General features: G+C 36.0%; 1 protein-coding gene across 12 annotated transcripts in view; it reads right to left on the reverse strand.

Moving 5' to 3' along the window:
* NT5C2 (5'-nucleotidase, cytosolic II) overlaps window positions 1-15309 on the reverse strand; it is a 149517-nt gene that overhangs the window by 13193 nt on the left and 121015 nt on the right. For 5 of the 12 annotated variants that reach the window (XM_060405163.1, XM_015103392.3, XM_042238493.2 and 2 more), the window contains exons 4-6: window positions 3709-3826; window positions 2343-2438; window positions 1988-2011 (exon numbers count right to left, since the gene is read on the reverse strand). In XM_060405163.1, the coding sequence (XP_060261146.1) occupies window positions 1988-2011; window positions 2343-2438; window positions 3709-3826 (238 nt within the window). Of the gene's footprint in view, window positions 1-1987; window positions 2012-2342; window positions 2439-3708; window positions 3827-7883; window positions 7945-15309 lie in introns of all 12 variants that reach the window. The other 7 variants (XM_042238498.2, XM_042238495.1, XM_060405166.1 and 4 more) reach the window with 3 other exon arrangements.

Consider the following 15309-nt stretch of genomic DNA (forward strand, 5'->3'; position numbering starts at 1 on the left):
GAGAAAAACAAAAATATAACAATGCACAATCCTCACAATGAATATATGAAGATTAACTAATTTAAATAAAGGACATCAAAATTAAATTTCATACTCAGGATAACTTGGGTAATGTTTGTTAACTACAAATGTCATACACTCTACTTAGGAATATAAAATCACACTGGTTCCCTGTCCTAGTCAGCATTCTGAAATAAGAGTTCCCAATGAAGAATAACTTTGTGGAGTATGATATCTTCTAGTCTTCCAAGATTTTCTGTAATGAAAATTAAAGCAGAAAGGAATAGTAATGATATACTTTCCTCAGTCAGGTTTAGTAAGATGACATTGTCCTCTTAAATATCTTTCCCTATTCCCTTCATCATTTAAGAGTAATTCCTTTACATAAGGAAACTTAATCATTAGGCAATTAGAACCCAAACTGACTTATAAATACAGTTAGCAATTACATTTTGTTTAAGTGTCAAGTCATGCTAGTATACATTTACAATGAAAACTGACTCACGGAGAGGTAATATATTATAAAAGAAGGGATGCTTGACTTAAAGTTAGGAAGAAAACAGAGTTCAGTATTGCTAACTATCTGTGACCCACAGAATAAAGATTTGACCTCAACATTATCCTCATCTAAAACTTTAAAAGCCTTTACTATTGCCTGAAAAGAGGTTCCAACTCACAGGCAAGGCATGTAAGGTGTTGCTTGGTGGAGCCATAATTTTTCTTCCAACTTTGTTTACCACTATATTTCAATAATTATCTCCGTTTCCATCCATCTTCATTCTGGCCTTCTCCATGGGCTTTCTAAAGACTGTCCAATGCTAAGTACTGTTTGAATGATTCTGCATGTAACTCATAAATGATTTATTTCTGAAACAATATTAAATATATTTCCAAAGAAGCTATTTGGAAATTTTATTGGCTTCTTTGGTGGGGGGAAGAAAGGAGGTCTGTAGATCTTGAGTCAGTAAATCTAATTGTAATTCTAACATACAGAACTGCTTCTCTTTCTTTTCTTCTCTATCTCCCACCCAATAACACAAAAATCCCTCTTCAGGAATTCATAAATAGAACCTTGGTTCATCATCATTGGGATTCTGAATTATAGTGACAATATCCATACATAAAAGAGTCTGGGTTTCTAGTACCATCTGCAGTCACTTCACCTTCTAAATCCTGCCTTTTGATATTCATGAACTTGAACAAATCCCTCAGAGAGAAATGGTGAAAGAAAGGTAGATATAACTACTGGTCTAATCAGATGTGTCAAAGTAGGGTGTTTATTTCATACTGTCCTCACAGTGTATACCTGGAAATCACTGAGCCTGTGTAATGCCGGCTGAAGACTTAACGGATGATTCAGTTCCAAATAGGGCCTGATGGGTACCTCAGATTTAAAGGGAACTCTGGTACAGTTTCAGTTAGTGTCTCTTATCACAAAAAGGTATTTACCAAAAAGACATTGTTTATTTAACAAATTTCAGTGTAGACTGTGTGGTTTTTACTACTTTGCTGTTGAAAATAAATAACAGACTGATACTTAACCCATATTGGTTTTAAGAGTTGTTCTGACCCTAATAGTGTCAGTGGTAAATTAAGTGCTTTAATAGTAGAGAAAACATATAATTGTAAAGCCACAATTACAGAAATTGTCAAACTGGGGTATTGTGATTTTTAAAGAAAAAATTTGAGATGTTTCACAAAAGACACTAGACACTAAATTTTATCTGCTGTTTATTACGAGGGTGGAGAGTCCAAATTAGTAAGACTAGTGGAAATATGCTAATTATGAAAATAAAACTTATCCTTATTTGTTTCAAATAGTATCACTCTGTATTCATTTTAACTCCATGTTTAAAAAAATTTAACCACATGATCAAATACCTAAAGGTATACATTAGAATTTTAAAATTAATATATTAGCTGTTAAAAATCTTAGTCATTTACATTGCTGTAGTTTTAAATTTTTCAAAGCACTTTATGTACATACCTCTTCTGAGCAGCTACCTGAGAACTGTATTAAAAAGGAGAAAATAAAAATCTTAGAATTTCAAATAAGTCAAAGCCACTACAGTTTTTTGGGCAAGTTTCAAGATTAGCTTTGTTGGATGCTATATAATTTTAGAAGGCACTTAATTTAAACAAAATGTAACTGCTAACTATATTTATACATCAGTTTGGGTCCTAGCTGTCTAAAAAATAATTGTTAAGTATTCTTATGTAAAGGAATTGCTCTTTAATAATGAGGAAATAAGAAAGTATATTATACTGGGGAAGATAATGTCATCTTCATATTGTTTGACTATAAAAACACTAGAAAGAGTTTAAAGGTTCTTTGTACTCACCCCCTTATGAAGTTAAATCCATGTGCACAGACCAAGAGGTTTCCATAGGCATCAACTTTCAAAAGATTTCCATACAGTGTATCAAATACTAGTCCCCTATGTGAAAATGAAGATATCACCAATCATACAAAGTAATAAAGGCAATGATCTAACATAGTATTTACTCAATCACCACAAATTAACCTTTACCTTATTCAAGTTTTATGGTGGCTCAAGTATGTACCCCAAAATACATACCCTAGAGGGTAAAGTGAGTGAATAAAGTCTTAAAAACGAATCCCAGAGCAACTAACAAATACCTAACTCTGTCCAGATGAATAATCACAACTGTTTTGTGTGAGAGAGCTTAATCAAACAAGGTGTAAACAATAATTTCTCTGAATACAGCTGGTTCTGTTCTGAAACAGAGCTTCTTTTTATTCCCTTGGACAACTGAGCTGGCTTCTATTTCCCTCATAGACACTTCTCGCGCAGCCTGAGGTGGCCTGCGGTTCCCCTGGGACGGAAGTGCATTCCGCTGCCCGGTGAGAAGTGAAGAGTCCTTCCCAAGCCCACCTGTCCAGTCCGTCGTATCTCGCCCCAGGACTTCTGTGAGAAATGTTGTGAGCCTGGCGGGCTCCTTTCCATGGGGTTGCAAAGAGTCAGACATGACTGAGCAACTAAGCATACACGGGACATACACAATGGCATCTCAAAATAAGCCTCATCTTAACCTCAAATCTTTCTTATCAAATCCAGAAATGGAAACTGCCAAGAAGGCTCCTGATTACCAAGTTAAATATATTAGCAAAACATGCTATTAGCAAAACAAAATATATTAGCAAAACTCCCAACAGTGTAAGGGAGGAGCATCTGCAATTACTGACCATCAGTTTAATATAATCCCTCTTCTCATAAATTTGTTGTTGTTGTTCAGTTACTACATTGAGTCCAGCTCTTTTGCAACCCCATGGACTGTAGCCCACCAGGCTCCTCTGCTCATGAGATTTTTCCAGGCAAGAATACTTGAGTGGGTTGCCATTTCCTTCTACAGGGGATCTTCCCAACCCAGGGACAGAACCTGAGTCACCCGCATTGGCGGGCGGATTCTTTACCACTGAGCCACCAGGGAGACCCCTTCTCATAAATGGACCTTCTTTAACAGCAGTGAACTAAGTTCAAAGTTCATATCAGGAACACAAAAGATATGGTGTACACAAAAGGTCATGATAATTTCAGAAAACCAACCCCAAAATCCCAAAGACCTTTTGATGTTTTGTTGCATCTTTTTGTCTGGGGAATGGCGTTGGTTAGGGATACATTTGGAATTATTAATTTGGGGGACAAAATGATGGGTTTTAATCCAAAAATAATCTTGGAAAATTACCTGGTAGGGAATGTAGAGTCATATGCAAAGCTGAGAAGTTCCTGAGGATAGCCAATAGAAACTAATCTCTCCACGGTAAGCTCAAAGCCAAGGGACTCATACTCCGGGGACTTGTACACTGCACAAAGAGGAGGTTCTCATTAGAACACAGCCAATTAAAATGGAAGGCAAACAAGCGAATTTCTACTTTCCCAATTCCTCTCTCCTACTAAATTTGCCATTTTTCTTCTTTTCCTTCAAACTCCGTGCTTTGTACTGCCCCACGTAACTGCAGAACTCAACTGTCAGTCCGTGGAAACAGGTCATGTTAGGACAGGAGAAGCAGCAACAAGATGAATTATCAGGCATTTCAGGTTTTTCCTTCTTGGGAAACCTGATCCAATCATTGTTTCCTCTTTATTCTCTTACACCCACAATCTAAAGGTGGGGGGGGGGGCGGGGAATGTAATATGCACAGCTGTGGTATTAACCATGGGAATATAACTAATATAAAACTACATAGAGAGGTCTATATAAGTTGAAGTCCTCATTGATGTACATGACTGGTATAGGAATCCTTCAAAGCTATATTTTTTTAAAAAGACTAGTCTATTTTTAGAATTACTATCTGGCTTAGGAGTTGCCTTAAACTCCAACCAGCATAATTCTATTTGCTAGGATTTACATGTTTTCTTTACCAGTACAATGTCATAGCCATTGAAATTGCATTTTACAAATTATTAGTGCTAAAACAACCATAAAAAGACATGTCTAAGACAAGGAAGTCTGAATATGAATTGGGAATCAGACATTGAAGAATTATAACTCATTTATTAGCCCTGATTATGGAAGAAAGAATATGTGCACATATGTGTGTGTGTGTATATATATGTATATATTAATGTTATATATATACACCTCCTTATCTGCCAGAGAACAATGAGCTTTTACAGGTGAAGTAAAATAGATTTTGGAATATAGGGGTTTCTCTCAAATATAATGTATGTCTGAAGTGTTCTATAATGAAAATCCTTTTCAGAATCATCACTGCTGCTGCTGCTGCTGCTAAGTCGCTTTAGTCATGTCTGACTCTGTGCGACCCCATAGATGGCAGCCCACCAGGCTCCCCCATCCCTGGGATTCTCTAGGCAAGAACACTGGAGTGGGTTGCCATTTCCTTCTCCAATGCATGAAAGTGAAAAGTGAAAGCGAAGTCGCTCAGTCGTGTCCAACTCTTAGCGACCCCATGGACTGCAGCCTACCAGGCTCCTCCATCCATGGGGATTTTCCAGGCAAGAGTACTGGAGTGGGGTGCCATTGCTTCAGTATAAAGAAAATGTTGCTCCTTTAAACAGCTTTCTTCTAAAATAAAAGATGTAAGTAGACATTCTTCCATCAGTTTTCTAGGAGCAGGTAAGCCATATTAAAAATTTAAAAATAAAAAACACCTGCGATATTGCTAACTGCCAAATGAGGCCAAAAAAACTCCCCAAACATCCTATTCTTATGTCTCATAATAATGAAACTATTACTATAGTTCTTCTATCTACAATTAACATATAGCCTATGGCTCAAATGGACTCTTCATTCTAAGTAGTCTGCCTATCCAATCTAGAGTTAATATTTTAATGAGTATGACTCAACTTTCCCTTTCGAAAACAATCCTTTACAATATTTCTGGAAATACATAAAATGGTAATTCTGGTTGCCTCCAGAAGGGAGCTGAGTAGCTAAGGCACAGGAGAGGAAAACAGACTTTCGTGTACCTTCTTTTGTACCTTTAAAACTTGTAATATGTTAATACATTTATCTATCCTTTTTAAATTGAAATTTTAAAAAACAAGGTGAGCTTTCAAAATCCTTCAATAAACCTTTATCATATTAAAAAGCCTACAAATTTTAAGGTCCTTTAGGAGATGCTTAAGTCTCAGCTCACCAGAAAAATGTCACAAGAAGTTGTCATTTCTTCTGTGGAATGATGATTTCATGCTAACTCTGGCTAACATTTTCAAAACTGGCTATATTTTTCTCCTCCTCTCAATTCCAGCGCCATCCTCAGCCATCCCTCTCCCCAAAAACTTTTTAAATCCTCAGGCCTGGAAGATGCACACTGTTGTAAAGGAAGTGCTATGTATATACACATGCAAACAGAACAAGAGCTGGTGCATTATCACAAAAACTAGGAAAGCATGGTATCCGTTGATGTCAATTTGAATTATTTTGAGAATATAAAATAATATCTCACCCCCCGTGCTTCCGCCTCAACTGAAAGTAAATTTCATTTTAACAAAATTTTCCAAAACAAAGATTATTTCTCAATCTTATCAAAGCCCCACTTACTTCAAACAACATTTTATTTAATGGAACAAAATTCCTACATAGCAAAGTCATTTGCATAATACACTGACACTTATTCTCATAGGATTTGGCCCATATAAAATGCTTTCAATTATTAAATTTTCATACAGATAATTTGCTGGATATGCCTTAAGAACGGGAGACAGGAACAAAAGTTAATCATCCCCACTGATTACCTCTAAATGAACAATTTTCCCTAAAGAAGTGATAAGTAATATTCATTAAAATCTATTTCTATGAGGCAATTTGGACTGAAACCCAAATCAATTTATTGAGAATTTTTAGTGAAAAAAAATGTGGGAGGCTAGAGAACACAATTTCCCATTTTGCCACCACAATGAATAGAATAGCAGAAACTGAACAACATACTCCTATCACGTTTGCGTTTATTCCAGGGCAGAACTTCCAAATGACTGTCTAGAAATTCCACCTACTCAAGTCAATACTTCAAATTTCCTTTCTCTCAATGAGTTTAGGATGCTTCCAAAAAATATACTGTGTTTTCCCCAATTGCTTTTAAAGTTGCATGACAAGTACAAACATCAGCTGAAGCCAGAATTTAGGTTTTCCTGAGTCTCATCCAAAGCTTTCCATGGCGGCATATTAAAAATGAATTTCTAGACTGCACAGGCCATCGAAGTTTAGGCTTGGGTGTTGAAACACACTACTCTCCCTCCGGTTTCTTTCAACTAGTCCAAAATGAACTGTTCTATTCACAGATGGGAATGGATTTAGCAAAGAGAGTCCAAGTTCCACTCTGACAACACTATCTATTTCACTAAGTTCGATGTTAATCAGTAAGAGCTACAAGCTATTGACATTTTCTCATAAGCTTCCTGGATAATCATTTCAGTAACATGAACTCCCGGGTCACTAAATCATCTGCTAGAGGACTATACACTACAACCAGAGCTGGAGAAGCAGAACTGCAGCCGCACAGAGCAGGAATCTGGATGTTTGGTCCCAAGTGTCCCCTGAGGATAATTACAATCTGTTCTGACCTGGTGGCAAAAATGACTACTCTTGAAGCCTACATAGTACCATCATGCCTCAAATGAATAAATAAACGAAAAGCAAAATTCCCTTTTCAGTCAACCAGGCACTTCAAAGCCAGCCTTGACATCTGTGGGTAACCATATGTATCACCTCAGACTTAGAGCTCTATATGCCTCTCCACAGCTGCAAAGGCTCTAATTTCAATTCCTCTGGCAAAACTGGCAAGTAAATGATGCACAGCTTCAAACTCAGTTCTTATAACTGACTTACAAAACACAACCAATAGCTTCAGGCGTAAACATAGCCTTACACATGCACTGCTTATTTCTTCTTCAAGAAGGTCCTCAGGCCTATCCTAATTTACCCAATATCCAGAGACAAAGGAAGAGGTTATTTTAAGGGCCAGAGTCCAAAAGAGAGGCCTGCTTCAGGCACCAGGGCAGCACACAGTGTTCTCAGGTTACGTAACCAGACTATAAAGAGAACAACCAAAGCTTTGAGAGCTGAAGCTACTGAGAGCATTTGAAGATACTCTTTACTCCATAATCTGCGAGAGAGAAAAACAGTTCTTCCAGAAGTATCAACTGCCTGTTGTGGGGATGAAAGCTGTGGGCTCTGTTCTGAGTAGATTTTGTTCATATAAGATCAATCTACATTAGAGGAGACAGTCCCTTTGGATGAGCCAAAAACTTTCTGCAGGGAAGTCTGAAACTCTCATGCAGTTTTTACCTTTGCCACCAAGACACACTGGGTGATAGTTTAGAGATTTTAGAAAAAAGGAAGGGCAAACCTCTACAGAGGTTCCAGCCTAGCAGAATGCTGCTGCCAAAATGAGAACTCACATGAGGCAGACGCAGACGCAGAGTGTGTCACTCCAGTCTTGAAGGAGTTACACTGGCTCTCCTGTTAAAAAACAGAACAAAGCAACAAAACAAAACAAAAACAAAAACTGGTTTTAAAACTGTTGTGTTGGGCTGGAACAGAGAGACACCATTTGGAAACTGGTATTAATAGGAGTTACTACCTCCTATTTAGAAGCCTCTGACCATCACTAAAATTCATCTAATTAGCCATAACAAGAGAATTGAAGATAAGCTTAAGTATTATACATTATTTAACTTTTCTTATACCCTAAGCCTAGAATACAAGCCTGATCCTGAAATGTTAAGTCAAAAGACAAATAGAAAAATAAATTTCTTTTGTCTTAGTTTATTTTTTCTGCTACATTTCAGGTTTATATGCCAAAACTGAATACAACTGGTAAACAGAGTTTAAAATTGAACTACAGTAGGTGAAACAGACCAATAAAGAATACAAGAGTAAACCAGAGCAGTCTCATCTCACTTTAAAGTGCTCATTTAAACAAAGTCTGCTGGTACCTAACAACCCACTTTTCTACCCTTCCAGCACCTAAATTTGTAATCTTGATACAGGTAAGAACCAACTTCCCCTATTCAAAATCTAACTTGATGTCCAAATATGGAACAGAAGGGACATTTTTTTTGATTCTGTGAACGGATATTTGCCCTTGGTAAATGGAGTCATATTATTCTATTTTTTAAAAGTTAAAGAAACTACCTAGTCTAGTAAAATAACTGACTTGAAGATACGTAAATCCTTTCAAGATATTGATAAATTTAGGATATGAATTATGTTTAAGTTATAGGGTGTTATTTTCCCTAGAGACATTTAGGTTTTTGAAAACATATGGTTAGATTCCTCCAACTTCTGTATTTTTTGTGAAAGGGAGATGGTACTAATTGGAACAGCAAAATGACCAAATGCAATGTTGAGAATTTCTAAAACTATTACAACTAGGAGAAACAAATACTACCAATCATACTATGAAAAGCAAATATCCAACACAACCACTCAAGAACAGTTATTTGCTTTTACGCTGCTATAAATGTGATCAACATTAACATTCTTTATTTAGGCTACATGATCTTGGTTCTCTGAGCTAACTAGGAAAGGTAATAATTCACATTTTCATTAAGGAAACTTTAAATTAAATCTATCCATTCTCATATAAACAAATACCAGAGAGCCTTTTCTATTTTTCACAACTATTTGAAAGCCCCAACACGCTATCATAGACAGTCAAAACTTTTCTAACCTATGAGATCGTAAGTGATCTAAAAAAAATGAAAAATTCTAAAAACTACCTCAATTTTAAAGTACCTAAAATCCAAAAGCTAGGAAAACCAACTCCAACATGGCTAAATATGTAAGTAAGTGAACAAGTAGAGTCTGAAAGACTGTCAATCTCAATTCATTGCCAATGCAAAATTAAATGGTAATTAAAAGATTTATCTGTTTAAAAAGTTATTAAGAAATTAACAGGGTATTTATTTTAAAATAAAATGAAAAAAATTACCTAACTCAAATTTTCCCCTCTGAGAACCTATATGCTTAGTAGGAATGTGTATTTAGACTAAATTTTTCATTTTAAACCAGGAAAACTGGCATTTTTTGAAATAATGACTTTAAACACCCTCTTTAACCAAAGAAGATGCTTGTTAATTTTTTTAAAAAAGAGAGAAATAGCTACTATATAATTTTTCCCTCAAGTAAGAATAGATCATCACACTCAAATGCCTGTACTTGAAGTTAGAAGAATGTGACAGACATCTGTATGCTTACTGTATACAGGTATTAGATGCTGAGAACAGAAAACAATTTATAATCTTAGGCCTGAAGGAGATCACAGTGTAGCACAATTAGATTTTTATAATAAATTTTAGAAGATCTACAACACAATGTGACTGAGGAGGTACAGAAGGACAGACACAGGGCCAATCAGCCCAGTCCAGGAAGTCTTCTTTAAAAAAATATGTGTGATTTACTCAGGCTTATGTGGATAATTCATTTTTATAACTAGTATCTCAAGGTACTACAAAATTTACCAAACTTTCTGAGATTCACATAACATGTTTCAAACACCTCTGTCAGGGTCAGGCAAGTCAATTAATGTGCAAAATGGTCTAAGTGCTGGTGTAGATCTTGGCATAAAGGGTGAAGGAGCTGTCAGCTATAGCTGACTTCCCTGTGGGAATGAAAGTTAAATGCTGCCATTTAGGTGATAACACTCAGCCTAGATTTTTACTTGGAATCTGCCAATTTTTAGCTACGGACTCAATTTAGAAAACCAACAAACTCTGAGCCAAACTATGGTCTGTGGTTTCAGTTGTGCCCATGGGCCACTAGTGTGCAACCTCCAGTGTACACTTTAGATCAGATACTTTCACATAAGTTCTCTCATCTAACTGAAATGTTTCGACTTCCTCTTCAAAGAGTCGTCGTTTTTTTTTTTTTGTCTGCACCACACAGCTTGTTGGATCTTACTTTCCTGATGAGGGACTGAACTTGTGAATCGGCCCTTGGCAGTGAAAGCTCAGAGTCCTAATCACTTGACCACCAGAGAATTCCCCTCTTCAAAGAGTCTTAAAGAAATAGAACTTAGGTACCTAATGAATTGGAAGTCCAGGTGGAAATAAATTCATTCTTCAACAACCACAGAATATCCTAGATAATGTTATTCTATTCATCTCAGGAAAAAACTGAGTCAAAGTCACTCAGGGAGTGAAAGTCTGAGTGAAACTTGCTCAGTGGTGTCTGACTCTTTGCAATCCCATGGACTATACAGTCCACGGAATTCTCCAGGCCAGAATACTGGAGTGGGTAGCCATTCCCTTCTCCAGGGGATCTTTCCAACCCAGGGATCGAACCCAGGTCTCCTGCACTGCAGGTGGATTCTTTACCATATAAGTCACAGGAAAAATTGAGGGGTGGATTAAAAAAAGCTTAGGAAATAAAGGAACCTTTACTGTAGTCACTTGATTTGGTCCCCCACCACAATGCTGAACAATTATGTCGTTAACAAATGTAATTATCTGAATCTAATACCTTCACAAACGACTGTGAAATCAAAGAAATATTCCCAGTGATTGAAAGAAACGGTCATCTCATGGTCTGCCTAGGTAACCAACTTTCAGAGTTCCCTGACCCAGCAGGTTTTATCTATAAGGTTTAACCTAAATCTTCCCTACACAGCTTAACTCTGTTATCATTTGTCCTATTCTCAGTGGTCATTATCCCCATGATAAAGTAAACATTCAGAGAATGTGTAAGCAGAAAAGAGATAATGAATCAGAGAGAGCTATTGTTAGGAATACTTTAAAAACAAACTTCTCCATGTTGAAAATGGCATGCGATTATTTTTTTAAATTCATTTTAGTAATTTTACTGATGCAGCTAGTATTATATGATGTTTATTCACACAGAAAAATCTGACTTACATTTGAATGTCTTTATGCTTGGCAATGGAAGACAAAGACCATGAACACTGAAAATGAATTATCTCTACACTATGTAATACAGAGATGAAACTGGGTTTTATTAAGCAATCTTTTCAATTCCCTAATGATCTAGGGAATTGGTCCACAGGGTCATAAAGAGTTGGACATAACTGAGCAAACTGAATTGAGCTGAACTGAATGATCTAGGAACAAACCACATATTACCGCAATTCAGAGGTGAATCTAAATTTTAGTGAAAACTCTGCTGGGATATAGAAATGACAGAAGCGAAATCCATCAAAGCTTGGAAATGACGTGTAGTCACAGATATATATTTATTGATATCTATCTATCTATAAGAGGGCTGCCTAAAAGTAATGTGGGCTTCCCTGGAGGCTCAGTGGTAAAGAATCCAACTCCCAATGCAGGAGGCGCAGGTTTGGTCCCTGGGTCGAGAAGAGAAGGAAATGGCAACCCACTCCAATATTCTTGCCTGGGAAATCCCATGGACAGAGGGGCCTGGTGGGTTACAGTCCACGGGGTTGATAAAGAGCTGGACACGACTTTAAACAATAACAGAAGAAATGTATAAGCTTAACACAGGTTAATATACATATAATATAAATCTATATCTAAAAATCATAGTTTTCAGAGTATATATCTCAATTAATACAAAGAATTTTAACCACAAGAAGAAAATGCACTGGAGTATTAAATAGTATTTCTTTTTTAATTCTTTCCTAACATACAGAGACCACCTCAAAAGTATGCTTAGCTGGAGAAACAGTATTTCATTTCCTGAGGGAGACAGTGTAAGAATTCTTAAGTTTAAGAAAAAAGCATTAAGAGGAGCTCAAATAAAGATTATACTCTCAAAAAGAAATAAAAAGACTAAAAAAGACCTTAAATTTAAAGGCCCTTTTAAATATAGTCACTTTGTTGGTATTTTGCCAGTTTCTTCCATTTGATTTTTAAATTTAACTTTACTAAGGATATTTTTTAATCATACATAAAAGTAGAGAGAAAATTAAATGAACTACTTTAAACCCATCACCCAAGCTTTAACAATTATCACTATTTTGTATTCTTGTTTCATCTATCCTCCCTAATTTATTCTACCCCAATTGAATTAACTTTTATTAGATGAAAAACTTTTTAAACTTATCTTTAACAGAACATTTAAATAGCACAAATGTACACAAGTATCAAGAGCTTCCTGGGTAACTCAAATGGTAAAGAATCTGCCCACAAAGAAGAAGACCAGGGTTCGATCCCTAGGTCAGGAAGATCCCCTGTAGAAGGGCATGGAAGCCCACTCCAGTATTTTTGCCTGGAGAATTCCATGGACAGAAGAGCCTGGCAGGCTACAGTCCATAAACTCACAAAGAGTCAGACACGACTGAGCGACTAACACACACACACAAGTATCATACATACGCACCTACAGAATTATTCCATTACCTAGGTCAGGTGATCCTTTAATTACAGTTTAAACCTCCTTTCCATTTACAGGCCAATGAAGAACAGTCTTTTTATTAGCAGTAAGTTATAATAAAACCCTTCCAAATTAAGGATTGCTCAGAAATATTTTAACTATACTATGGTTATCAATTTTATAGTCTTGATGAGAAAATAATTCTACCAAAAGCACTGATCTTTTAGTATGATAGGCCTGGCTTAGTATTACCATGCATTAATACTCTCAGGAAATCAGAGTTAACATATAGGCTGATATGTTGGGCGGAACAAAATAAAACAGTATAAACGTGTGAGAAAAAATTTAAACTGGGATGCCATCAACAATAGCTCAGTTTAAAAAAAGAATAGCTTAAATCAGTTAAAGAAACAAACTAATAAAGTATTTCTACTAGTTGGATCAATAAATCCTTTATTAAAAAGGATCAATAAATCTATTCCAAAGTAGTTCTCCCTAAAAGACAACTACCCCCAAAGAAAAGAAAAACCAAAAAATCTCTAAAACAAAACAATCCCAAAATGAAAACAATCAAACTGTATTATGCCTTTTCCCCCATTCTCTCCCTAAATAATGCCTTTTAAAGGCAAATGTAGTAAAACTTACTCATCAAAATGAGACTTTTCTCATTCAAAATAACCACTCCATAGCAATATATACTTACTCCAATAATTCATTACTCAAAACATATCTGAAATAGTTTCAAAATTACTTTCAGAGTCGACAGTATTTTGTTCTAGATATATATCTCCCTGGTGATATGTTTTCATCAACAAATGATGAATTTAATTTAAGGTGATGGGGAGGCAGTTATTGAGAGCAACCAGTGATTAAAAGGGAAATTCAAACTGGGTTAAAAAAACAGGTGGGTGCGGAGAGCTTCTCTGGTAGTCTAGTGGTTAAGAATCCACCTTGAAACGCAGGGGACACTGGTTTGATCCCTGGTCTGGGCAGATCCCACAAGCCTCAGAGCAACTAACTTGAGCATCACAATGACTGAGCCCATGCACTACAACTACTGATGCTTCCATGCCTAGAGCCCATGCTTTCCAACAGGAAAAACCACTGCAATGAAAAGTCCACGGACCACAACTAGAGAACAGCTCCCACTCACAGCAACTAGAGAAAGCCCATGCACAGCAGTAAGACCCAGCACAGCCAAAAAGTATAAAAAATAAATATTAAAAAGCAAAATAGGTGTGACTACTTGAAGCGATGAAGTAGATTTTCTTGTGGGTTTATAAACTGGCTATGGAAACAATCCCAAAAGAATTCCTAAAATTCTAAGAAATAGCCATATTACAGTAATTTTTCTCTAATCAGGTGACTTTATGAAGGATAATATGTATTTGGAAGCATATCTTCTTGTGGACATTCTTTTATAAAAATCAGTCTTTTGACCCATTTTATATGTGTTTAATTTTGCAAGTCACTTCAAATCTCTTCTGGGGGTTTAGATAAAAGTAAATTTTATTGCTTTGTACGTAACAAACCTTCCAGCTATGTAAACCGATTAAACCATAGGCCCTGTCAAGTACAGCTTATTCTAACTGGACCTTTGATACAAATCACTGTACTTGAGTACTAAATTATCACTTCTCATCTTCACAATTCTTTTTTTGGGTTGGGTCCTCATAATATAGTCTAATTAGATTTTTATTTTGCTTGTTTTATGAGAGTGTTTTCCAACTTACTTTTACTAATAAATTTATCAACTAGCATCCTTGTTTTTTTCTTTTATGAAAACGGATTATCTCTTTTTGGAGAAAGGTTTCCCTCCCTCCTTTTATCTGTTACCCTAGTTTCTCTATTCACTCAGTTTTATCCCCCTTTTCTACTGTTTCAAAAGAAACAAGGATCAGAAAACCACCTTCAAAAGTTCTTTTGGAAAAAAAAAAGAAATTCTCAGGGGAGAAATGAATGCACTTTACTTATCAAACTACAACCCTAGTTTATAAAAATAAAACTTTTTTTCCAAGAAATGCATTCCTTTAAGAGACCCTGTTGTCACACTAAGAACTTCAGATTCATCCAGTTTATACCTATCCACAATTAAGTTCAACTCAGCTGATGTTTCATGATAATTTCATTCAGCACTGTCGAACCTCATCCTTCTTTAACAAGAGGTGCTGAAGCACAGGCAAGTTTACATTGTCATATGTTTCACTTTTTAAAAAAGTTCTCTCCCTGCAAATATGGTCAAATGATTGACAAGAATGTTAAGTCCATTTAGCGAGGAAACAGCAGTCTTCAATGATGTTAAAACTAGATGTCCACATGTGAAAGAATGAAGTTGGACCCTTACCTTATACCACACAAAAAAAATTATCTCAAAATGGATCAAAGATCTAAATGTTAAGAGCTAAAAATATAAAACATTTAGGACGTTTTCATTATATTGTATTTGGCAATGATTTTTGGATGTAAAAGCAGCAAAGTCACAGGCAACAGAAGAAAAAACAGATAGGTTAGTCTTCACCAAAATTAAAAACTTTT

The sequence above is a fragment of the Ovis aries genome, chromosome 22, assembly GCF_016772045.2.
Source record: "Ovis aries strain OAR_USU_Benz2616 breed Rambouillet chromosome 22, ARS-UI_Ramb_v3.0, whole genome shotgun sequence".
Taxonomy (NCBI): Eukaryota; Metazoa; Chordata; class Mammalia; order Artiodactyla; family Bovidae; genus Ovis; species Ovis aries.